The 25,454-nt window shown below is 42.8% G+C and overlaps 3 protein-coding genes across 5 annotated transcripts; 2 read left to right on the top strand and 1 right to left on the bottom strand.

The window, feature by feature from the left end:
• The first annotated feature begins 445 nt into the window (after window positions 1–445).
• LOC133842250 (uncharacterized) lies at window positions 446–2,353 on the top strand. The gene has a single exon (XM_062275284.1). The coding sequence runs from the start codon at window positions 532–534 to the stop codon at window positions 2,206–2,208; it is 1,677 nt and encodes a 558-aa protein (XP_062131268.1). The 5' UTR covers window positions 446–531; the 3' UTR covers window positions 2,209–2,353.
• Window positions 2,354–3,114: 761 nt separating this feature from the next.
• On the top strand, window positions 3,115–10,673 carry LOC133846236 (CLIP-associating protein). The gene is given in 3 exon segments (XM_062281066.1): window positions 3,115–4,071; window positions 5,653–10,155; window positions 10,157–10,673. Coding segments are annotated over 2 exon segments (4,464 nt in total). The 5' UTR covers window positions 3,115–4,071; window positions 5,653–5,728; the 3' UTR covers window positions 10,194–10,673.
• Window positions 10,674–11,045: 372 nt separating this feature from the next.
• Window positions 11,046–21,756, bottom strand: LOC133846237 (AF4/FMR2 family member lilli). 3 transcript variants are annotated; one of them, XM_062281067.1, is made up of 4 exons: window positions 20,294–21,756; window positions 15,675–15,991; window positions 14,481–14,900; window positions 11,046–13,200 (listed from the first exon to the last, which is right to left on the bottom strand). In XM_062281067.1, the coding sequence occupies exons 1-4, from the start codon at window positions 21,345–21,347 to the stop codon at window positions 12,805–12,807; spliced, it is 2,187 nt and encodes a 728-aa protein (XP_062137051.1). In that variant the 5' UTR covers window positions 21,348–21,756; the 3' UTR covers window positions 11,046–12,804. The 3 variants fall into 3 exon arrangements, with proteins under 3 accessions (XP_062137051.1, XP_062137052.1, XP_062137053.1); XM_062281068.1 differs by having other exon boundaries at window positions 14,481–14,897; XM_062281069.1 differs by having other exon boundaries at window positions 14,481–14,894.
• Window positions 21,757–25,454: the final 3,698 nt, after the last annotated feature.

Below are 25,454 nucleotides of genomic sequence, written 5' to 3'. Positions count from 1 at the left end.
GCGTTATTTATAAGCGTTCGCATGCGGACTTTGTAAGTATTTTGACCTTGAACTTGGTTACATTCAATTGATTATTAAAATAATAAAATAGTAATGAATTGCAATTCGAGACGCGTGCTAAGCATCTGCTTTCTTAATTGCATTCAAATTGAGCTGCTTTTAGAAACCGGGTCACTAAGTCAAAGAGAGGAAAGCAAAAGAGAGCGAACTTTAGAAGAGCGAAAGCAAGCACGTGGCAGAGCGGCAAAAGCTTTTTGCTAAAGCTTATGCTTTTAGCTGGCATTGCGTGTTGTTGTTGCTGCTCAACTTGTTTGGCGAGACCAAAAAAAGAAAACAAAAACAAAACGTGCGAGCATAAATATAGAAACGACAAACAAGCGACGCTAGAAATTGCCTGACGCAACACGAACGTGAGCGACAATCAGCAAGAAGCGTCGCCGCTGCCTTTAAAAGCCGGCAAAGCTGCGGGCAGCATTAACAGTTGTCATTGAACTTGCAAGCGAAACGGAACGAAGCGTAACAAACAACAAAATGTGCGGTATATTTGCAATATTCTCAAGCGATGGCGAACCGATTGGCGCCCAAACATTGGAGGGCAGCAAACACAGTTTGCGTGAGTTAGCCTATCGCCAGAGTGGACGACAACGACATCGTGGCCCAGACTCCACGGGCGTGGTGATTGTTCCCGAACAAGGCGTGGCCATGGTGCATGAACGCTTACGTATTGTGGGCGTGGAAATGGGAGATCAACCATTTGTGTCCGATGATGGCAACTTGGTGCTCGTTGCCAACGGTGAGATCTACAATTATCTGGAACTTTCCGCACAGATTGCGAAGCGTCGTCATGGCTACAAACCCAAAAGCGATTGCCATGTGATACTTGAGCTCTACAAGGATTATGGCGTTGATTTGCTGCAACAGATTACGGGCATGTTTGCCTTTGCCCTGTACGACAAGCGCAGCAAGGAAGTGTTGCTGGCCCGCGATCCCTTTGGCATCATACCAATGTATGTGGGCGAAGATGACGCCGGCAATCTGTGGGTTGCCTCTGAGCTGAAGTGCTTGACTCCTTGCTGCAGCAAAGTGGAAACCTTTACTCCAGGCGAGGCGCGTTTCGGACGCGTTGGTGCACTGCGTCGCTGGCAGCACTTTGAACAACCCTGGCAAAAAAAGTTGCCCAGCTTGCCGTGTGATTTGTCCTTGCTGCGCACCAGTTTGGAGTCTGCGGTGCGCACTCATCTCCACTGCGATGTGCACTTTGGTGCCCTGCTTTCGGGAGGCGTCGATTCCAGTCTGATTGCCTCGATTGCCACGAAGATTATGCGGGAAACCAAACCGAACTACAGGCTGAAGACCTTCTCTGTGGGATTGCGAGATGCGCCGGACTTTGAGGCTGCGCGACAAGTGGCCAAGTACATTGATAGCGAGCACACTGAGCTGATCTTTGAGATCGACGAGGCGCTCGATGGCATTCGAGATATTGTCTACCATCTGGAAACTTATGATGTGACCACTGTGCGCTGCAGTCTTCCCATGTTGCTGCTCACGAGGTTCATCAAGAGCACGGGTATCAAGATGATACTCTCTGGCGAAGGCGCAGACGAAATCTTTGGCGGATATCTGTATTTCCACAAGGCGCCCAACTATGAGCAGTTCCACCAGGAGCTGGTGAAGCGTGTGCAGCAATTGCATCTCTCAGATTGCTTGCGTGCCAACAAAGTGGCCATGGCCAAGGGCGTGGAGTTGCGAGTGCCTTTCCTGGACACGTCGTTTGTCAACTATGTGATGAACATACGGCCGGAGGATAAAATCCCCGGGCCACTAAATGCATTTAAGAGCGAACAGAAGTCGCGACTGGAGAAGTTTGTGCTGCGCGCTGCGTTTGCTGATGGTTATTTGCCCGACTCGGTGCTGTGGCGTCAGAAGGAACAGTTCTCCGATGGCGTTGGCTACGACTGGATCGATAGCATTCGACGGGTGGCCACCAGTCATGTGACGGACGAGGAGTTTGCCCAGGCATCGGAGAGATTCCCCTTCAACACACCGAGCACAAAGGAAGCGTTCTACTATCGCTGCATCTTCGAGCAACAGTTTCCAGGCGATTCTGCGGCACGAACTGTGGTTAGGTGGGTCCCACGTCTCGATTGGGGCTGTCCCGAGGATCCGTCGGGTCGTGCACAGGCCGTGCATCAGATTAATAAAGACTGATTAGCTAAGTATGAGTAAATTGTTCTAGATTTACCGCATTAAATTCACTTGAGTACAAATATGCACACAATATACGTTATACTTTGTTATATTAATTTCGCAATAAATCTGTCAACGTTGGCACAACTGCTAAACAAACATTAAATTGTTTATCAAGATAAATAAATACGTACACACATGCAAAGAAATATTTGTAGTTGTGTTAATTCACGTGTCAGCAAATTTGAGTAGCGTTGGGTAAATTCGATATGGTGTGGCGTCTGGCAAGCTAATTAAAGTTGATAAGGTTCCCCATACTTGACAAGCGAAATACAATGAACTATTCCCGAAATTCTTGACCTTCCTGGTAATAATTTATGAGATAAACTTGCTTATCAGTCAACGATTATTAACCTGAAGGGAAACATTTGAAAAAATGTTTAATTTCTGCAATCTTTTTAGTATAAATATTTATACCACAAACAAATTTGATGATATATATTCTGCATAATGAAAAGATTGTCGCTTACTCAGTTACAAAATTATTAAAATTTAATACATATTTAAAAAGTCGCGCATTTTATAATATTACCATACTGCTGGACTAAACTTAGTGGCAGCGCCAGCGTTACTCCTGCAATCGATATAATTGTAGACATTTATCGAGAAGGTTGATAACGATATACAAATTCGATAACAACAATAACACTGTATTTGTTGGTATATTTTTAAGTAAACTGAATTTATTTTGTCAACTATTATTTTAACCTCCTTTGTATAAGTACATTAATATTTTTAAAATTACATTTTAACAAAGTTGCTATTTAACGAAAGTTTGAATAATACAGCGGCAATAAAATTGTTAAAATCAAAACGCGTTACAATTTCAGCCGCGCGTGAATAAAAAAACTGACTCTTTTAATTGTGAAAGTGGTGCGTGCAGTATATTCTTCGGCGTTAAACAAGAGATTTTGTAAATAACATTACAGTCACACTGATCAACAACCGATGAACAAGAAGAAGCGATTTTTTCGCAACGCGCAACAAAATCGGTATTAAATTTAAGTAAAAAGTTGATAAACATTTGTGTAAATCGGCGCAACAAAAAACAATCAGTGCGAATGTGCAACAAAATGTGATGTTTGTCGATTGCAGCCACGGGACGGCTACGCGGCCAAAATTCTTAATGCAAATCTGATGACCCATGAGCAATGAGAAAGAGAGAAAAGGGAGAGCGAGAAGAGAACAAACAGCCAGCAAGCAAGCAGGCAGCGCGTCACTGAAAAAAAAGTTCACAAAATCAGCCAGCAGCAGAGGCAGTAGAAACAGCAGCAGCAGACGAGACTTTGAAGACGTTGGAATTTGTGTTGAACCCGCGGCAGTCGACGGCGCTGCGACTGCGACGGAGACGTCCACCTCCAGCAGTCATCAATAACGGTAGAGCAAGAGAGCGAGAGAGATAAAGAGCGCAGTGATATAGCAACAACAAATGACATTTAATTTGCCAAAGTGAAACTGCGCGCAACAACAACAACAAATACAAATAAAGAAGTGGGTGAGAAGAGGGGCAAGCAAGCAAAACTGTGATCTCTCGTGTCTGTCTGGCAATTGTTCAATTGGCTGTGCTCAAAACGACATAGAATTTATTAAATACGCGTATTTGTGTGCGTTGCAAATTGTTTGTTAAACTTACCAACTGGAAAATCAATTCTTAATATCGGCCAAGAGGCCAACAAGCAGCAGCAGTTGTGTTGTTGCTCTGCTCCGCTCTGCTCTGGCGTCAGACCCAACCCAAAACAATAAATTGAGCGTAAAGAAAAATAAGCAAGAGAGGGAGCCGACGAAGAAAAAGAAGCAGCAGCAGCAGCCGGATTTGCAAATAAAGTGAGTAGAGAGTATTTATTTTGAGTGTATGTGTGTGAGTGTGCGTATCTGTGAGCGTGTTAAAAAAAGATCATGCAACTATTTGGCCAAGACACGCATTCGCAAAAGTCGCCTCCGCTTCCGTCTTGATTTTCCTTTTTGTTTTTATATATTTATTTTCATGTGACATTTAAATTTGACAAATTTACGCGGCGGCAGCGCAGTCAACACATTTAGTCCAATTGGACAGAGTATGTGAGAGAGTAAGAGAGCAGCAGCTGTTTTAAAAACGAACATTTTAATCAATTGCCCATATCTTATCGTATAGTTAAAAAAAGTAAAGAGTTAAAACTCGACGAGTTACGAAAGCTTCGCATAGCGCTTTGTAATTTTTCTTGCCTTGCTGTGGTGCTGCTTCTCATGTTGTTGTTTTTTATTATTATAAATAGAAAATTGCGTATGCAATGCTAATTTGTTGCTTGTTCGCTCAATGCTCTCTCTCTGTCTCTATCTCTCTCGTCAGCGCTGAAATGAGCAAACAAGTCGCTGTTGTTGCTTAGTAATTGTATACATACTCTTCACCTCTTCTTCCTCTTCGCTGTTGTCATATTATCTCATTCAGCCATTTCCATAAATATGTGTTATTTTTTCGTTTTTGTTGCCTTCTCGTTTTTATTATTTTATTTCGTTGGTCCGACGACGTCAGCGTTGTTGTGTTTGCGCTGCGCTGCCGACGTTCTCTCCATAGACGGCTTGACGTCGACGTCAACTGCGACGCTGACGCTGACGTCGTTCACCGTTTATGTCGCTGCTCGTTTAGCCGAAAACGTAATAAGAGACATACACAGAGTAAGACACAAACCTAAACACAACACGTTGACTGCCTTTTAACAGGCTGCCACCCAACACCACCCACTGCAACACTCCACTCCTGGACGCCGTCGTCACGCTCATCGCGGTGAGATGATTCATTTTTGTGTGCACGACGTAACAACGCCCCGCACATCAAGTCCCGTCCTTTACTCCATCCCCCATCAGACAGCCATTCCAACACACAGCCCACAGCCATCTGTCCATGCCCATCCCCACCCGCATAGCCATTCACCTACTTTTTCACAGCCCAAACACTGACTTCATATTCACTCCCCACACACAAGCAAACAAACATCGCACGCACGCATACATCGATACGCACTCCAATACACACACACGCGCGCATGCATAAACACAGAAATTGTTGCGACTGTTGCTTTTGCTTCTTCTTCGTTTTGCGATAGCGTCTGCGGGTTGCTGCTTCTTCTTACATTTTTGTACTGCGCGCACGCAGTTTGAAATGAGCGCGTAATTTGAAAAAGTATATTTTGTAAAATGAAAATACTGTATAAATTCCATCATGTCTCATTTTCCACTCGTAGTCTTTGTTATTTTGCATAATGTATGCACTTGAGAGATAAATTCAGTTTTGCTGCATCTCCGACACAAACCAATCTATAGTGACCTGCATTTTTGGCAAACTGCTGCTGCCCATAAATATTTAATATAATTTGCAAAAGCGACGACGAACTAAAATCAATTTTTCCTCTCCATTCACTTTTATTGCAGCTGCAACTATACAACACAAACAACAAGAAGAACACTATCCATTCGTGTGTGAAGCAAACAGAGACACTCATACAGCATGGCGTATCGCAAGCCAAGCGATTTGGATGGCTTCATTCAACAGATGCCCAAGGCGGATATGCGCGTCAAGGTGCAATTGGCTGAGGATCTGGTGACATTCCTAAGTGACGACACCAATTCAATTGTGTGCACTGACATGGGCTTCCTCATTGATAACCTGATGCCTTGGCTGACAGGCAGCCACTTTAAAATCGCACAAAAGTCTCTCGAGGCCTTCTCGGAGCTGATCAAGCGACTGGGCAGCGATTTCAATGCCTACACAGCGACAGTGTTGCCCCATGTCATTGATCGCTTGGGCGATAGTCGCGACACAGTGCGCGAGAAGGCCCAGCTACTGTTGCGTGATCTAATGGAGCACAAAGTGCAAACACCACAGACGTTAATCGACAAACTGGCTGCGAGTTGCTTTAAGCACAAGAATGCCAAGGTACGCGAAGAGTTTCTCCAGACAATTGTGAATGCTCTGCACGAATATGGCACCCAGCAGTTAAGTGTCCGAGTCTACATAGCACCAGTGTGCGCGCTGCTCGGTGATCCCACGGTGAATGTGCGCGAATCTGCCATACAGACGCTGGTGGAGATCTACAAACATGTGGGCGATCGTCTGAGGCCAGATCTAAGGCGTATGGATGACATGCCCGCTTCCAAGTTGGCGCTGCTGGAGCAAAAGTTCGATCAAGTGAAAGTCGAAGGCTTATTGCTGCCATCGGCGTTGCGCAGCTCCAATGGCAACGGCATGGATGAGGCGGACAACATTGGGGTGCGTGAGCGTCCCACAAAGATTGTGAAGCGTCCACTGCACTCGGCGCTAATGCGACCGAAGCCAAGTCAAAACGAGGTCGCTGCTGGCGATGCGGGCGCCGTGACTATGGAGATCTTTGAGGCCAGCTTCGAGCAAGTGCCACAATTGAATATATTCAATTCCAAGGACATGGACGACAACTACAAGCAGATACTGTTGGTCATCAGCGACAAGACAATGGACTGGGAGAAGCGTGTGGATGCCCTGAAGAAGATCCGTGCACTGCTGATGCTCAATTATCATGCGCAGCCGCAATTTCAGGCTGTGCAGCAAAAGGAGCTATCGATCAGTTTCCTCGACATACTGAAGGAGGAGTTGCGCTCGCAGGTGATACGCGAGGCGTGCATCACCATCGCATACATGTCGAAGACGCTGCGCAACAAACTGGACGTCTTCTGCTGGAGCATACTGGAGCAATTGATACAGCTGATACAGAACTCGGCCAAGGTGATTGCATCCGCCTCGACGCTGGCCCTCAAGTATATTATCAAATATACGCATGCGCCCAAGCTGCTAAAGATCTACACGGACACGCTGCAGCAGTCCAAGTCGAAGGACATACGCGCCTCGCTCTGTGAACTGATGGTGCTGCTCTTCGAGGAGTGGCAAACGAAGGCACTCGAACGCCATGCTCTGGTATTGCGCGACACGCTCAAGAAGTCCATTGGCGATGCCGACAGCGATGCACGGCGATATTCGCGCCTGGCGTATTGGGCATTCCGTCGCCACTTTCCCGACCTGGCCGATCAAATCTACGGCACCCTCGACATTAATGCGCAGCGTGCGCTCGAGCGAGAGCGCGATGGTGGCACCGCCAATGGCAGTCAGCAATCGCTGGAGACGCGACGCACGGTGGCGCCGACACGCATTGGACGCACACCTGGCACACTGCAGAAGCCCTCGGCAAGCATGCGCTCCATCTCGGCGGTGGACACGGCGGCGGCGCAACGCGCCAAGGCGCGTGCTCAATACACGCTCTATTCACGTCAGAAGAAACCGTTGGTGCCCAGCAACTCTGTGAATACGGCGACGGGTGCAGCAGGCGGTGGAGCAGGAGGAGTTGGCAGCGGTTCGTTGCCACGGCCACGTCTCAATTCCAGCAGCAACAGCGGCTCACATCACACAGTCTCGCCGGGCACCGTGACGCCAACGCCACGTGTGGGACGGTCGCGCGCTGGAGTCTCGCAATCGCAGCCCGGTTCACGTTCCACCTCACCCAGCACCAAGCTGAGAGATCACTACGGCATGGGCAGCTATTATCGCGGTGGCGCCACCGGTGCCATACCCAAGAAGGCCTCCGGCATTCCGCGCAGCACGGCCAGCTCCCGGGAGACGAGTCCCAATCGCTCGGGTGCCGGCGGCGGTCTGATGAAGCGCAGCATGTACTCGACGGGATCGGGCGCGAGACGCACACCGGAGCGCAACAATCCCTTGCGTCCCACAGCTGCTGCTCGCCTACTGGCGCAATCCCGTGAAGCGGAACTGACGCTGGGCAACAACATAGAGACACCCGACTATGTGTCGGGTGATTTTTTGCGCACCGGAGGCATGCGCATTGGCCGCAAGCTCCTGGGTCGCGATGAGTCCGACGACATTGATTCGGAGGCGAGTTCGGTGTGCTCGGAACGTTCGTTCGACTCGAGCTATACGCGCGGCAACAATTCCAATTCGAATTACTCGCTGAGCGGCTCACGGAATCGCCTCGATTGGAGCAGTCAGCGGGCACCGTTCGAGGACATTGAGACAATTATTCAGTATTGCGCCTCGACGCATTGGTCGGAGCGCAAGGATGGGCTGATCAGTTTGACGCAGTATCTGGCCGATGGCAAGGAGTTGACGCCACAGCAGCTGCAGTGTGTCCTGGACATGTTTCGCAAAATGTTTATGGATAACCACACTAAAGTCTACTCTCTGTTTCTAGATACAGTCACCGAACTGATTCTGGTGCATGCACCCGAGCTGCACGATTGGTTGTTCATATTGTTGACCAGGTTGTTCAACAAACTGGGCACCGATCTGCTCAATTCGATGCACAGCAAGATCTGGAAGACGTTGGTGGTGGTACACGAGTATTTTCCGACACAGCTGCAACTCAAGGAGCTGTTTCGCATCATTTCGGACAACACACAGACGCCCACAACCAAAACACGCATCGCCATCGTACGCTTCCTCACCGATCTGGCCAACACGTACTGCAAGAGCAGCGATTTCCCCAGCGATCAGAATCAAAACTGTGAACGCACCGTGCTGAAACTGGCGCAGATGTCGGGTGATACGAAATCTATGGAGTTGCGCCAACAAGCGCGCGCCTGCTTGGTGGCTCTCTACAATCTGAATACGCCACAGATGACCAAGTTCTTGGCCGCGTTGCCCAAGGGATATCAGGATACAGCGCGGCTCTGCATACAGTCAACCATGCGACGACAGAGCAGCGGCGCGAACTCGCCGAGCAGCTCGCCGTTGAGCAGCAGCAGCCCGAAGCCGTTGCAGAGTCCCAGCGTTGGACCGTTTGCATCGCTCAACATGGATCTGAAGTCTAGTCCACGATCGCGTCAGTCGTCGGTGGAGCAGGAGTTGATGCTCGGCTGCTCCGACCTGGACGTGAAGCACAACATACAAAAGACATCCGAGGAGATACGCAACTGTTTCTCCGGTGGCCAATATCATTCGCTGGCGCCCAATGGCTACAACGGTCATCACTTGCAATACTCGATTGAGCAGCAGCTGAAGCGTGAACATCTAGAGCTGACAGCGCAGCAGGACTCGCTGTCATCCAACTCGAAAACACAATCGTCGGCCAACACCACGCAATCGAATACCCCGGAATCGGCCACCATGCGTCTGGATGTCGCAGCGCCATCGCAACCTGCCGTCAAGATAACCATCGATGTGGCAGAGAACGGTGAACTGATATTACCCAGCAATCTGCACGAGAGCGAGGTGATTCGTGTGGCGCTGACGCTCAACAAAGAGATGCCCGTGGAGCAGCTGCAGACGTCGCTCACGAATCTGGGCATCTGCATACGCAGCGGCAACTGTGAGCTGCCCAACAAGCACTTCAAGTCGATCATGCGGATGCTGCTCAACATGCTGGAGGCGGAGCATACGGATGTGCTAATCGCTGGACTGCACGTGCTGAGCAAGATTGTGCGCAGCGAGAAGATGCGTCACAATTGGCTCAACTTCCTCGAGCTCATACTGCTGAAGATCATCAATTGCTATCAGCACAGCAAGGAGGCGTTACGTGAGATCGACACAATGATACAGCGCATAGCGCCAGCTCTGCCCCTCGATTTGACGATCAACATTGTGAATCCGGTGATAGCAACGGGCACGTTTCCCGAGAATATGTGCGCCATCAAGATACTGCTCGAGGTGACCGAGCATCATGGCTCCGAGATCACGGATGCCCATCTGGATATGGTGTTCCAGAATCTGGCACGCTCCGCGGATGATTCGCAATCGATGGTACGCAAGGCGGCCGTCTTTTGCATTGTCAAGCTGTACATTGTGCTCGGCGAGGATAAGCTGAAGCCGAAGCTGGCGCTGATGAATCCCAGCAAGGTGCGACTGCTGAACGTGTACATTGATAAGCAGCGCAATCCGAGCACTTCGGGTGGGGGGATCCACAAAGAATTCGTCGGCTGCGTCCTCCTCATGATTGAGAGTAACCACCACCACAGGCACATCCGCACACACATACACACAAAGGTCACCCACGCGCTCACACACACAGACACACAAAGACACAGACGTGGCGCCGTCTTTTAACTTATGCAAAAAGTGAGAAAAAAATATAACAAAAAAAAGCGAAATAAAAAAAAAACAAATTGATGATATATAACGATAAATCATACTAATTATTTATAAAAACAAAAAAAAACACACACACATCTAATTACTTATTAATTATGAATCAAATATTGATCGACGATAAAAAAAAAAAAGAAACGATGATTGTTAACGATCACGATCAAAATCAATAATTGTGTAATTGTTTATTATTAATAAACGTAAAAAATTGAAAAACAAATAATAAAAAAAAGAAACCGATTGCATAAACAGAACTCCCTATAAAATGTAATTGTAGCGACAGGAACAGAACAAACTATTTATATACGACATTTAACTAAACAACAAATTGTATCAGAAACAAACTTGTAGCCAACTCTATAAGCCTTTCTCCTTCCTCCCCCACTATACAAAACAAAAACCCAGAAGGAATCGACTTTCTGCACCCAATTGTAACTGTAACTCTATTAATTTCTTCACTATATCGTTTCTTATATAAATAATAGTCACTAAACAATTTAATTTTCCTTTAGTTGATAAGTCTCACTCACTATGCAAAGCGAACCTTTTCTATATTGTACTTGTAACTATTGAAACTATTAATTTAAATGTTGTCCTGCCGGATTCCGTTTTTGATTTCCGCTCAACTAAATGCTAATTATTATAATTACACCGATTTCTGCTGTTTTTACAACTGAACTATTTTTGTAATTAATTTAAAAACAAACAAACAAAACAAAAAACAATAATTAAAACACGTTTAGGTTATGTAATAATATTTATAAATTAATTAAATGAATAAAACAGTTAAACAAAAATAATAAAAAGAACAAAAAAAACAACATAATAAATAAAAATCAGACGCTCCCAACATATAAACACCATTTTCTGGGTTTTATTTTCGAAAATAAATAAACGCAATTTGTTTATTAACATTTTTGCTATTTTGATTTTCTCTTTTCTGTGTCTTTTATTTTTGTTGATCCATAAAATTTAAACGTTCAAATATTGTTTTTTTTATTATTATTATTTTGTTATTTACACATGAACTTAATCGTAAGCTACATTTAGATTTATTTCTTTTTGTTTGTTTTGTCGTAACTTGGAAATTATTTATCATAAAATGTCAACACTACAAGGTTTTTCGTTTTCTTCTTTTTTTGTTGGTGAGTATTTTATTATTTAACAACTAATTCATTTGGTTTTGACTAAAAAACATTTTTGAATGTTGCTCGATGTGTTTGGGTTTTTTAAATATTATTTTTTAGTTTGATTTGTGAATTTTTTGGGCCCATTTGAAACCTGAACTGGTTGTTATACAATGTAAATGATAATTTATATTTAAAATTGTATTTTTATTTTCGTTTTTTTTTTTGTTTTTTATTAGTTTGTATTGCATCAGAAAATGAAACTAAATTAAGGCACTTAAATCGAAATCGAAAAAATGAATTTAAAAAAGTACGTGAATAGTAAATGAATAAATTGTTAGAAATAAATTTTTGGACAAGTACAAATTAGTGCGGTGGTTTTTTGTTAGTGTATGTAATCTAAAATACAATACAATACATAAAATATATCTCTAAATATAGATATATATATATATATTTGTAGGCTTACACGTACTCGTAAAACTTAGTGCTTTGCTTTAACTATTTTGGTAATCGAATCGAAATGACACACACACGTACGTTTAGTATTTGTTGTTGTATATGGTATATGTATATATATATATATATAACTAAATCGTAAACTTTATAAACTGTGTTCTTGAATTAAAAGTTATTTTCAATGGCACATCTTTTTTGCTAATTATAATTTATAGATCTCTTATTTGGGCTACATTTTTACATACAATACATATATGGTAGAAGTAAGTACATCATACAATATATATAGATTTCAAAGAGATATCGAGAATGCGAGAAAAATGGTGTGTCTACTTAAGATTAGAAACAAATTCGCCAGAGATCTTCTGTTCAATAATTGGTTTAAAAATACTCGCGACTCTTGGTTCAAACTTGGCTCAAAACTTTCTTTCTTTGGTTTGGTAGACTCTTTTCGACTTACTACACGAAAAAATGCATTGCTCTACGAGTATGTACAGTGGGACAAAAGTTTCAACATCAGCATACAATTATGTTTTCAGCTTTTAAAACTTCTTCTCAATTTCGGTTTTAAAACATTCAACTACTTAAGACTTACGATTATTTTACATTTTGGCCTGGTTTTCTGTATTTTTGGTTTTATTAAATTTTGAACGCAATCAATGACAGCAATGCCCCATAAAATACTTAACAAACATCTGGTGAGCATTGCCGAATTTTGACCGAAAAAGGCACACACAGAGAGAATTTCCAAATGACAAACGACAAGGACACCAAAACAATATACAATACATATTTTTAGTATTGTACAATGTAATCTAATGTTATGTATGCCTGTAAATATCCTTCATTACAGGCCAACTCTACTCTACTTCTTTAATAGCCATTGCAACGTATTTCGCCGTAACGTGATCTGTTTGCACTGTAGGCTGCATAGCCATATCGCTCATACGCCGCATAGTCCGGATATGGATAACCCTGGCCACGCATTCGATTGCGTGCCAAATGCTGACTCTGCTGGTAGGCCATGTTGTGCTGCTCCTCATATGGCCAATAGCCATGCATGCCACCAACTCCAACTCCAGTTGCAGCTGCTCCATTCATTGGTGCATCGTAGTAACCGTTGGAAGTCGCATATCCACCATTGCTGTAGGCATACTCCTCGACCAGACGCTCGACGAGACTCTCGGGTGTCTGCAGAAAACGCTCCGAGAAGCGTCCGATTTCGGTGGAACCAAATGCCTGCAAGAAGCCAGGCAGCGGCTTAATGTCCTGCAAAGCAATGGGAGTAAATGTTTTATTAATGTGTAAAAAAGCGAAACAAATAAATTGATATTAAAGTTTAATATAAGAATAGATTGAGCTACCAAATTTGAAATTATCACAATGTTTTCTTTAATATGCAATATTCATTAAAGAGTCAAAAGTGTGAAGAGTAATTTTTTTTGCTTATTAATATAGCAAAGAAAATTATGAAGCCACAATTTTAAGAAGATTCCTATAAAGATGTGCTGCACAAATTTTGGACATTATTATTACATCTTTTATTTTGGTATTAACGTCTCAGAATTTAACTTTATTTATCTAATTTATTATTGTATGGGAAACCTAGTGCAAAAAAAAATGTAGGCTTCATTAGAGAATTTATTATCCATTAATATCTATAGCAAGATCTTCTTCAAACTTTAATAAAGCAAATTTTAGAATACATTTTAAAATAATATTTTAGCATAGAAAATATCACGTACTATTCTAATGAAATATAAATTCTATTATTGATAAATATAATGGAATTAAGTGACTAGAAACTTATGGTGATTAATATTGTGCTTTTTTTGGTATTAACGTCGCAGAATTTAATTTTATTTATTTAATTTATTATTGTATGGGAAACCTAGGGCAAAAAAAATGTAGGCTTCATTAGAGAATTTATTATCCATTAATATCTATGGAAAGATCTTCAAACTTTAATAAAGCAAATTTTAGAATACATTTTGAAATAATATTTTAGCATAGAATATATCAAGTACTATTCTAATGAAATATAAATTCTAATTAATTAACCTGGTGTTAAAGGGAATGACTTCATTTCAGAATTCTTTTGATTTAATGAAAGATAATTTTAAATGTTAATAGAGTAAATTTTGTAGCATAGAAAATCTCAAGTATAATCGTCATGGAATATATAGTAAATTCAAATTAATTTTAGTTATTTTATATTAAAGCCTGGTTTTTAACTTGAAAACTAAATTTTTATTAATATAACTTAAAATGGAAAAAAGGAATAATACTGATGGATTATTTCAAACATTAATACAGCAAAGGTTAGAATTATGTTTAAATTAATATTTCAGCATGGAAATTTAAGGTTCGCATCCAAAATGACTAGAATATATTCTAAAATTAATTTCGTATTAATATTTATGACAAAGAACTTTAATAATTAATGCACTGAAGAAACCAGCTCGAAATGAGACTCTACTCTAATTAATCTTGAATCGATATTAAAGCACAGATAATAGTTAGCTGTAGTTGGATGTTATTTTGCTCACCCTTATTTGTTCGCGCACTGTGGATTCTGTGGCATCCACATGGTCCGCATCAGCTTCCTTTTTGCTCGATTTGCGTTTTGATTTCTTGCTCGGTATGAGATCGCATTCAATGATACGATTGTTGCCACTGTTGTTGCTGTTGTTGTTGCAATTGCTGCTGTGGCGATTTTTGGCATGTCGTTTGCTGTTGCCGCTGAGATGCTGCTGCTGTGGCTGATGATGATGATGTTGCTGTTGCAGCTGCTGCTGCTGTTGTAGTTGCAACAGTGGCGCCAAGGCAGGTGGCACAGTGGGCGGCGCTGATGACGCGGATAGACCAAAGCCAACTGGCGAATTCTGTGGCGCGGGCGGAGTGCGCGGTCTTCGCGGCGTTGGACTCCAATTGTGCGATGTGGCTGTTGATGACGCCTGCTGCTGCTGCTGTTGCAAGTTGAACAGAAAATCGATTTAGTTTTCAGTTGCAGAGAAAAATGGAATGAAAGAAAAAAGTTGTTACGCTCAAGTGGCAAGTGGCGTGGCACTTGAAACTTGCCGTGTGCCCAGTTTGCCAGGCTGCGGAAGCAGCAGCAGCAGCGGCGCGTGCTCGCAGCTCATGTTGCCAAGCGACCAAGCAACCCTATTAAGGGCTCCTGGTGCTTCCCTACACTTATCACCCATCACCCATCCCCTCATCCCCTAACAAAAAGCTTCCCGCCACTCAACGCAACTCGGCAGCCGCATTGAAGTTCAGCGCAAGTCCCCCAAAAATCAATAGGCGCTCCTGTGAATGCGACTGCGATTGTGACACCCTGTAAAAAAGGCTTCCGGCAAAGAGAGAGAGTGTCAAGTCTCTCTCTTTGTAGTACCTCTCTCCCACTGTCTCTATCTCTCTCTGTCTCTCTAGTTTGTGGCTGCCTAGAAAGCCGGTCGATGGAGCTAAACGCATTTCGCTTTTGCTCTGCTCTTTTTTTTGTTCTGCTGTTATGTTGTGTTGTGTGTTTGTTGTCTGTCACTTGCCACTTGCCACTGCTGCTGCTGCTGCTGTGGCATCATTGTCTTCTTCTGCTGTCATTATCAGTCTATCGTTTATGGATGCTTTGGCCTAATTCAGAGCTCTCTCTCTCTCTCTCACCTGGCTGTCGCTTAATTAGCGACACAGAGCATTTAATGCCCCGCTGGTTGCAGTTTTAATTTGTAATCTGCAGCGTCACTTACTCCATGCTCAGCTGCATCCTCGTTTATTTGATTAGTCGCTGGTTGTTGTTGTTGTTGCTCGGCAATATCCTGTGGCGGTAATTTTGTCGCCGTCGTTGGCGTTGGCGTTGCCTCCTTGTTGGGCTTCGCCAAATTGATTTCCGCACGCCTCACAACTTCCGACTGCGCCTCGTCTGTTGCCGTCGTCGCCTCCGCTTCAATCGTGGTTGCTGCTGCTGCTTCTGCTGCCTCTGCTGTTGCTGTTGTTGCCGCCTTATCAATATCATTCACACTGCTCGTAGGCGACGTCGACGTCGCTGCCGTCGCGCTTATGTCATCTGGAAAATTGGCGAGAAAAAAGGCGCCCAAGCGCAAAGAAAATCAATAAAGATTTTTGTCTTTTTTTTTGCCATATACAAAATATATACAAACATTTTTTTTTTATTATTCTTATTTTGTCAGGCTAGAGCAGGCGTTGGGTAATTACTTTGTCATGCGTGCAGACGGCCATCAAGGGTTAAAAAGTCGAGTCAGGTTTTTGACCAAACTTCTCCTGCCGCCCATTTTCCTCTCGATTTCCTTTCATTTTTAGTATTTTTTGCACACACGCTTATCAAATTTCTGGGGTTGGCAAAGAGAGCGCGCCACCAAAAAAGAGCGCAAGCGAGAGAGAGAGCGAGCCAAGCACACCAACATGCACTTGTTGAACGTTTTCAGCACACACTCACACACATTCCCTCAAACGCACAAACTTGCAGAGCAAAAAAAAAAGAAAAAGAGAGAGTAAAAAAAGAAACGGTAAACGACAGCGCATGCGAGTGAGCTTGCAATGTTTACGTATTTTTGTTGTGACCGTCGTTGTTGTTGTCGTTGTCTTTGTTGTTGCGCGATATTTGACTTGGGCTCGTTTCTGTTATTCTTGTGTCATTCGCGACAAACAAATCAATTATTCACAATGCCTGACTGATAGCTGACGTTGTCAATATTATTTAATTTATTGATTGATCTGCTTGTTGAGCTGTTAACTTTAATTACAGCAAAGAGCTCGAGATGTGGGGGAAAGAGGATTTGCTATTTAAGTTAATTGATCGTAACAGTAAAATGCAAAGAATTTTAAAATAAGAGAAAAAGGTTTAAAGAATAAATAAATAATGTAGTTTTTGATCTCTTTATGTTTTTATTAATATAACAATAATGCTAAAGAAATACAATTTTTGTAATTAAATTTTGATTCCAAAAATTAAATTCCTTAATTTCTGATTCTATTTAAGCAGAAAAGCTTAGAGCTTTCTCAATATAAATACACAAATAAAATGATAAAAAAATTTAAATAAATAGAAAGATAAAATCATCTTCTACGACAAAATTTGGCACTTATCTTCAATAATAAAAAATTAAAATAAATACTCTTATTTGTAACATCATCTTCTACAAAGTTGGCACTTATCTATAATGTGCACTTAAATTCAAATTGGTAAAAATCATCTTTTACAAAAAAAGTTGGCACTTATCTGCAAATGGGCAATTAAATTAAAAATGGTTGACAGCAATTGTAAATTGTCAAATAAAAGAATTAAATATTAAATAAGTACACATATTTGTAACTTCAAGTGTTCTCAATAAAGTAACAAAACAAATTACAATACAATTACGATAATTGCAAAGTCATTTTCTTCAAAAAAAAGTTGGCACTTATCTGCAATGTGCAGTTAAATTAAAGTTCGTAGCCAGCATTAGTTAATTAAACAAAGCTAACTCCTTATTAAATGTACGTTTAGAACAAAAATTGAAGGCCACTTTTGATTGTTTTTATTTTAATGTGTGCACTTATCTTGTACATTGCAATTATCAAAATTATACTTCTTAAACAGCGCAATGTGCCCTTATGTTGAATTTGTAAACTTATTACCAATTTTGACTTTTTATCTTTTAATTTGGGCAAATAACTTGAATATGCAATTAAATGAAAATCTATGTACTAGGTTCATTATTGACATTATTGCATTTATCTTTAAATCCTTAATCCTTAGCTTGAGCTGTCAACTTTAGCTGCAATTGCTTTGACTTACAGGTGTTTTGTTTTTTTGTTGCGTCACTTGTCGATTCGTCATAATGTTGTAGTACATTGATTTTTGCGTCAATATTGTTGGATAGCTGTTGGATGGTTGGTTGGTTCGTTGGTTGGCTAGCTGGTTGGTTGGTTCAACAACGACACACAAATATTGCAAGCAGCGAGTACTCCAGGGTGACTCTTCAGTGTGTTCAGTGTGTGTTGGGCAAACATAGTAGATAGAGCTCAGCTCAGCTACTACCCACCACATTGCGTTGTAAAGTTCATTTACATGCTTTGCTCTGATGACATTCCACACACACACACTTAAACACACACATACTCAACTTAAACACCCCGTCGAGTGTGTGTGTGTGTGTGTATAAGTCGAGAGCCCATTGATAAGAGGACGGCACATTGCCCACAAGTCTCGTTTACATTACGAAATATTTAGAAAAGCTGTCATATGTTGGCATTGCCAACGAGGGATGGCAATGGAGTGAGTGTGTGTGAGTGAGTGTATGTGTATGTGTGTGTGTGTGTGTGGCGCTCACAATTTACACCTTCCATTCCCAGCGGAAGCTCTGCTTCGCTCTGCCTCTGCTTCTTCTCTCTGTTCTGTGTGGGAGTTTTAGTCTCTCGGCTTTGGCGCGACATCAAAAAAGGTAACTTATTGATTCGCACACACTCCTTCAGCCTTCGACCGCCCCGTCCCAAAAATGTGTAAAAAGTGAAATCTGAAAAGGAACTCATCAGAAAGCAAAACTCGCAGCTCCAAACGCGCTCGACTGAGCTGCTGAGACTTCCCGCCTGCCTCCGTTTGCGTGCCTAAATAGACAGCTAATTTTCAAGTCCTTTAAAGCAACATGACGTAGGCTCGTCACAGCAACGCCAACAGCAATCCATCCACCCACGCCCACACACACACACTCACACACACAACCGCCCACGTTTGGGGCTTGGGCTGCTAAGTCAGGTCGACAGGAAGCGGAAGCATTTCAGCAGTTAACCAACGCTGATTGGTTGAGTGTTTGCAAAATGTCGACTCCTCGAAGCTCGACTGCTCTGCTCGGTCTGCCCAGTTTGCCGAGTTTTCCCGGTTTGTTGGTTTGTCGCTGCTTGCAAATAGCTGAAACGCCTGACAGACAGCCGCTTGTCAGAGACGCCGACGAGAACGACGACGACGACGGCGTTGATGGCGACTCAAATGGACAGTCTTTGCATTCATTTGCATGCAAAATCAAGCATACGCAATGAGGTACATGCCAAGCGCTCCCCTTTGGCTACAGTGGTATGTGAGAATTGATCAGCCACAACGATGGAAATCGAGAAGTAAACAGCATTGACGGAGACCCCGAGGCTACAGCACATCATTTATTAATTGCATTAATCAGGTGCCTTGCACTTGATTAATGAGTTAAATCAAAGGTTAAGGACACTTGATGGAGCCATCTGAATAATAAATGCCTTAGCTATATGTATTATGAATGACAAATTAACAACATTGTATGCTTGACCTAAAACAATAGGAAATTATGAGTTAACTTTCATAATAACATAAATAACTAACTTCGATTTCTAAAAAAAGAAATGGTTCAAAGTGGACCCAAAATTTTATTATATAGGATAAGTAAAATGCTTTTTGACATTTTCTATTTAAACAGAAGTTACCAATTAAAAAAAACACTAAAAATATGAATTTGATTTTAATTAAATTTGTTGCATATTTGCAAATTCAACATTCAAATAAATTTGAATTAAAAATTTGTTAAATATAAGTGAAAATATATAAGACTTTAAATGAACTAAAAATATAAATGTTTATGTTAACTATTTTCTTCAACAATACAAGTTTTATTCTGTTGATTAAAAAAAGGAAAAATTAACCCACAATTTAAGGAAAAGTTAACATACTGTATGCGAAAAATTGTTAATGCTTTAACAACAACTGATATTTTAAATAAATGTTTACATCAATTGACATGTTATGTGAATGCTAACACTATGAACTAATATGTTACGTCACTGTTAACATTCTCAACCCTTTTAGTAAGCCACTGATAAGGTAAATATGTATAACGTAAATGTTAGTGTAAATAATGCTAACATTATGAAGTGTTGTGGAAAGTCTGTGTTAAAGGTAAATATAAAGTAAGTACAATATGTTCATATTATAAACTAATATTATATGTTATTTTATGTTAACATTATAAACTGTTATAGCAAGCCACTTTTAAGGTAAGGATATGTTATGTCAATGTTAACATAAAGAACTGTTATATTAAGTTACTGTTAAAGTCAATTCAACATTAATGCTTGAGCTGCCATTTTCGTTGCCTTTGGTTCCACTGTGCCAAAAGTCAGTTGCCCACTTAGGAGTGCTGCCTTTGCTGCTTGGTGCTTTGAGTCCCCAACCCTATACTCCGCTCCACATCGGGGCATTCATACTTGTTACATAATCCAGCCTGACATATGTTTGCATAAATTGCGAATAACTCCCCCTCCCAACGATCCATCGACCCATCATCCGCCCTTCGTTCGCATAATTGTGAATTAAATAGAGTGTAATGCAAATGGCGACAAAACTTACCGGATGATGACGATACGCTGCCTGGCTTCGGCTCCTCCGTCTCCTGCTGTTGTTGAGGTTGATGTTGCTGCTGATGTTGTTGTTGCTGTTGCTGCTGCTGTTGTTGCTGTTGTTGCTGCTCTTCGTCGTAGTCTCTGCCATCGGCGGGACAATGATAGGAGACACAGGAAGCGGACTCCACGGACATGTTGACAGGATACTCGCCGCTGTAGACGGGCGTGCTTTGGCTGCTGTCGCTGCGAGCACGTGTGCTGCAATTGCTGATGCCGCTGTCGGTGCCCGTGGCACTTATCAACGGCGGCGATGTAGTTAAGCGTTGCGTGGGCGACGCCGCTTCCGCTTCGTGCTCTAGCTTCAGCTCAGGCAGCGTTTCCTCCACCTTCGGCAACTGTTGCTGCTGCTGCTGTTGCTGCTGATCCGTGAAACTGTTGCGCATTGGCTCGAGATAATTTGGCGGCAAGACGGTGCGATTCGGTGCTGGCGTTGTGGAGCGTCCAGGCGGCGCATAGTGTGTGCTTGAGCTCTGATAGGCGGTAAAGCCACGTGACTGTCCGTAGGAGGAAGCACTGTATAAAGCAGGCGGCGGCTGCTCATAGCTGCTGTTGCTTGCTGGGTGTTGATAGGCATGATGTGGCAGCGATTGCTGAAGGTGATGAGGATGTTGCTGCTGCTGTGGCTGTGGATGGGAACGCGGTGGATAGTGCAGCACGCTGGAGGGTATCAGCTGCTGGCCAGCTGGCGTAAACATGCCCGGATGATGATGAGACGGTTGCTGATGCGGCTGCTGGTGAAGCGGATGCGAATGCGAATGCGGTGGCTGACTGTAGTGTGGGGAAGCGTAGGGCGCATAGCGATAATAGTTGGGCATGTAAGAAGCACTGCCGCCTGCAGCATAGCCATAGCCATAGGGACTGCTGTTGTAGGGACCGCTGCCGACGGGAGCGTAGGGTGCATTGCGATAGCCCGGCGGAGCATAGTGTGACATGGCTGCTTGCGCTTGCGCTTGAGCCGGATGCAGTTGCTCGTAGTAGCTGGCGGCGTATCTATCCGACATGTCGTGTCTCTCGTCGTGATCTGAGCTGAGCTTAGCAACTTTCGTGCAATAACAGTAATAACAATGGCAAAGTTGACTGCCCCGTCCGATTCGTTATTCTTGTGGTTGTTGTTGGGCTGGTGTTGGTGTTAGCGGCCATATTGTGTCGTCCAATGGTCAATGGCGAGCGTATCCTCTTACATGTGTCTATTATTGATTTTCCTTTTCCTTCCTTTTTTGTGTTTTTTGTTCTTTTTTGTGCCTTTTGCTGTCTTGCAAATCCTTACGCCCAACCGCCTTTTATTTACGTTGGCAGCAATTTGGTCGCCTACACGCGCAATTGCTCCTTTTTTTTGGCCTTCTTTTGTCCTGCAAGTACACAGAGCTCGTTTTAATATCGAGTGCTAAGTGTGTCGTGCACTTAATGCCTGCATATTTGATATCAAATCGCCAGCTGTGTAGTTCCTAAATACATAAGTCTGGCTATTATTAAAGCCGTGTAATATTCTGCTAAGTGTTAAGATCATGCAATTTACGTTGTCGAACTTTTAATAACTTATTTAAAGGCTGTTGAAAGACATGCAATTCACACACAACTTATGAGAAAATTGCATTTAAAACGAGCGCCGCTAAGTATGCAATGGAATTTTTATGAATGAAAGCAGTGCATTTGAAACCAAATCGTCAACTGAAGATAGATAGGAAGTTGTGCAATTTTTAAAGTCGCAGAATATTGGTTTAAGTATTGAAATCATTAAAATTAGTTCTCCATCTTTTAATATCTTTTTTAAAGACAGTTGAAGTCAAGCAATTCATGCATAAGGCAACAGCAAATTGCATTTAAAGCGATTGCCGCAAAGTATGCAATGGAATTTTTACGAATGAGTGCTTTGCATGTGATACCGAATTGGCAGCTGAAGATAGTTAAATATAAATTATTGAAGTTGCAAAATATTGGCTTATGAGGGCAAACTAAGCATCTTAACCATCAGACTGTTAATATCTAATTTAATGCTGTTCAAGTCAAGCATTTCACACACAACTCAACTGCAAATCGCATTTAAAGCAAATGCCGCAAAGTATGCAATGCAATTTTTATGAATGAATGCATTACATCTACTTCGCTCTCTCTCTCTCTTACTCTAAGCTGAGCTGCTTTTAGGCTAAACGTTTCTAATGCTGTTTTGGTCTTGAGGCTGTCAGAAATGTTGTGAAGCAAATGTGATGCGTTTGTTCAAGATGATGGATGATGGATGATACATGGTTGCAATTTTCGTGGGCTGGCCGAGGGTGTTGAGCGGCGTGTAGTTGTGATGGCTCATAATGAGCCCATCCACAAAATGATGTTTGTTTTGCACTCACGCAATGGCAGCAACAGCCCAAGCCAAGCCACTCAACTTATCGAGCGAGCCTTGCATTGCACTCACACCCACACACACACACACACATGTGCACATGCACATGCAGATGAATGTGTAATAACCACATGCACTCTGGTCACACGCAAACCGTTAATGAGCCACAAAAGTGCACACAGGCAATGAGAGAATGAGAGAGAGAGAGAAAGAGCGTGAGGGATTCAATTGAATGCCGGACCAGGAACCAGAGTCAAAGTCTTGCAGCAGCAGCAGTAACAATGCATAAGTGTGAGTGGGTGTGAGTGTGTGTGGGTGTGAATGTGGGTGTGTTGTGTGCGGGAGCTTGCGCCTGTCGTGTGCCGTTTATTGATTAATAAAAATGGGTTTTGCTTGTACTTTTTTTTTTTGTTTCTTCTTTTTTGTTTTTGCAAAAAATGGGCAAAAAATAACAACAACGCTTGCCGAAGCGATTGATAAGTTGGGAGCGTCGTCAGCAAAGTTTATTGATTGAAGCTGACGCTGACGCTAAAGCTAACGCTAAAGTTCGCTGATGTCCTGCTGCTGCTGCTGCAGAACAAATTAGCAAATTCAGCGACTGAAACAGAGCAGGCAACAGGGGAGCGGCAAAGGTGCGGAGGGGGGAGGTAGGGAATGAAGGCAGCAACTCTATTAGCAGCCACGCGCTGGATAACATAATCAATGTAAATGTAAACACGAGCTGAGCGCAGAGAGCCAAAAAGCTAAACTACCAGAGAGAGCGCAAAGCAAAAGAGAGAGGGCGACTGACAGCAAGATTGAGAGCGGCTGTTGGACCGGCAGAGAGCGAGCTTTTTGTCGCTAAGCAGTCAGAATTGCAAAGGGTTATGCTGAGTGATGATGTTGATGATGATGATGAGTGCGTGTGCAAGGCGCAAATGAATTGAGACCCCAAAAATATGTTTGGGCAAATGCAATCAGGCTCAGGCATTTGAACGTTACACAGCAGCTCTTCTCTTTCGCGCTCTCTCTCTCTCTCTCGCTCATGCATTGCATAGGAAAGCGGAAGTTTTTTTCATTGCTTCTTCTTTTTTTTTGGTGGAGCATGGGGATGCTCCGATGCTACGATGGATGCTGTGTGTATCGCACTGTTTTGGGGGCAGCAACAGCCGCCCAGTTTCAGCGCATATAAATCAATAAAAACACACAGAGCAGCAGTTGAGTTGAGCTGAGTTGAGTTGAGACTGACTCAGAGATGGAGACGAGTCAACTTACAGTGCTTGGGCTGAGCAGCACAGAGCGCAGCTTCATTAATTCTTTCGCTGTGCTCTCTACGTTTTAACAGTTACATTTCGCAGCAGCCGAGTTTCTAGTCTACTACACGCATACATACACATACATGCTAGCCTGTATGTGACATATTGCACACATACATTCATACGCACATGTACATAGTAATTATTACGTTGACGTCGTCGTCGCTGTACATACAAACATCAATACGTCACAATATGCGAGCGCCCTGGCGCACTTGAGCTTGCAAATATTGACAATGCCTGAAAGTATGCTGCAAGTTTTTTTAATGCAATTTTAATTGAGAGCTTCATGCGTATTGCACTCATTTATTTGCTGTGTGTGTGTGTGTGTGTGTTGTTTGATGTAGTTGTTATTCATGTGGATGCTTTGCAATAATTGGGGCAAGTGCGTAAGCTGGCTACGTGTGTGTCATTATAATGGAGTATAGGGATAAAGCGACATTTATTTTTGATTGCCAGTATTCGTAAATATTGAATGAGCATACATTTTTGAAGTGATTATTGTATTTTAAACTACAATATTAAAGGAATTACAAACTTCAAATATTTACCTATAACGTAATGTTAATGTTTTTTAACTTTCTATTTTTCACTGGATTTCTTTTGTAATTTAAGTTAATAAAATAATTCACTTTATAGTTTTTGGTTTTTCACTTTTGCTCGAACATTTCATGGAACTTGCAATCGATTTCAAAAATACCGTTACATTTGCAATGTTGCGCACAAAATTCAAATTCGAATACCTATAGCAAGCACTCACACACACACACACACTCTCATTCACGACACTCTTTGCACTCACGCGCAAAAAATCGAAGAGAGGAGGCTACGCAGCAAACGATCGAAAAGTGCAAAAATCTGTAGACGCACTCACACTCATCACATTCACATTCACAGTCAGTTGAGAGATTCAGAATGGGCAAGTGCCGACTGATTAACCCTTGAATGGAATACAATGAATTACTGCTGTTACTGCGTTACGTATACGCAGCGTGTGCGACGCGCGCCAAAGTCCAACGTAGACTGAAATGCGATACGGCTGGCGCGCTACCATTTATACACCGAGAGCCTCAACGGCGTCGTCGTCGTCGTCGACGTCGTTGTCGCCATCGTCGTTGTACCCCCGAAAATTGTACAAAGAAGAAAAACTGGCAAAAGACGGCGGCGGCGGCGAAACAACAACAGGGGCCAAAACACACCACAACAAGGCGAGCAACACAAAGCAGAGAAGAAGGGCAAAAGAAAACACAGCGAGAACGTCGCTCTGCTGCGCGCTGCACTGGGAACCCAGCGCAAACTATGTGACCCGATTTGATGGGCAACCTGCCCACACACGCGCTGCCATTTCACGAGGCGAGCGCGAGCTTTTGTTGGGTTCACGTTGATGCGATGGCGAGAGAGGGGAGAGAGCGTGCCAAAGAGAGCGCGCGCATTTGGCAATTGCAATGGGGCGGCACACTCTCTATCTCTCTCTCGGT

This window comes from Drosophila sulfurigaster, chromosome 3, assembly GCF_023558435.1.
Source record: "Drosophila sulfurigaster albostrigata strain 15112-1811.04 chromosome 3, ASM2355843v2, whole genome shotgun sequence".
Taxonomy (NCBI): Eukaryota; Metazoa; Arthropoda; class Insecta; order Diptera; family Drosophilidae; genus Drosophila; species Drosophila sulfurigaster.
Note: the sequence above shows the minus strand (reverse complement) of the source record. Positions and strands in the feature narration are given on the sequence as shown.

What these genes read in the sequence shown, in the direction of transcription:
- LOC133846237 (XM_062281067.1), bottom strand. Translation starts at nt 21,347, where the DNA reads ATGTCGGATAGATACGCCGCCAGCTACTACGAGCAACTGCATCCGGCT. An exon ending in AGGATGCAGCTGAGCATGGA is followed by an intron (nt 14,901 to 15,674) that starts GTAAGTGACGCT and finishes AACTTGCAACAG; the next exon opens with CAGCAGCAGCAGGCGTCATC. An exon ending in CAGTGCGCGAACAAATAAGG is followed by an intron (nt 13,201 to 14,480) that starts GTGAGCAAAATA and finishes ATTGCTTTGCAG; the next exon opens with GACATTAAGCCGCTGCCTGG.
- LOC133842250 (XM_062275284.1), top strand. Translation starts at nt 532, where the DNA reads ATGTGCGGTATATTTGCAATATTCTCAAGCGATGGCGAACCGATTGGC.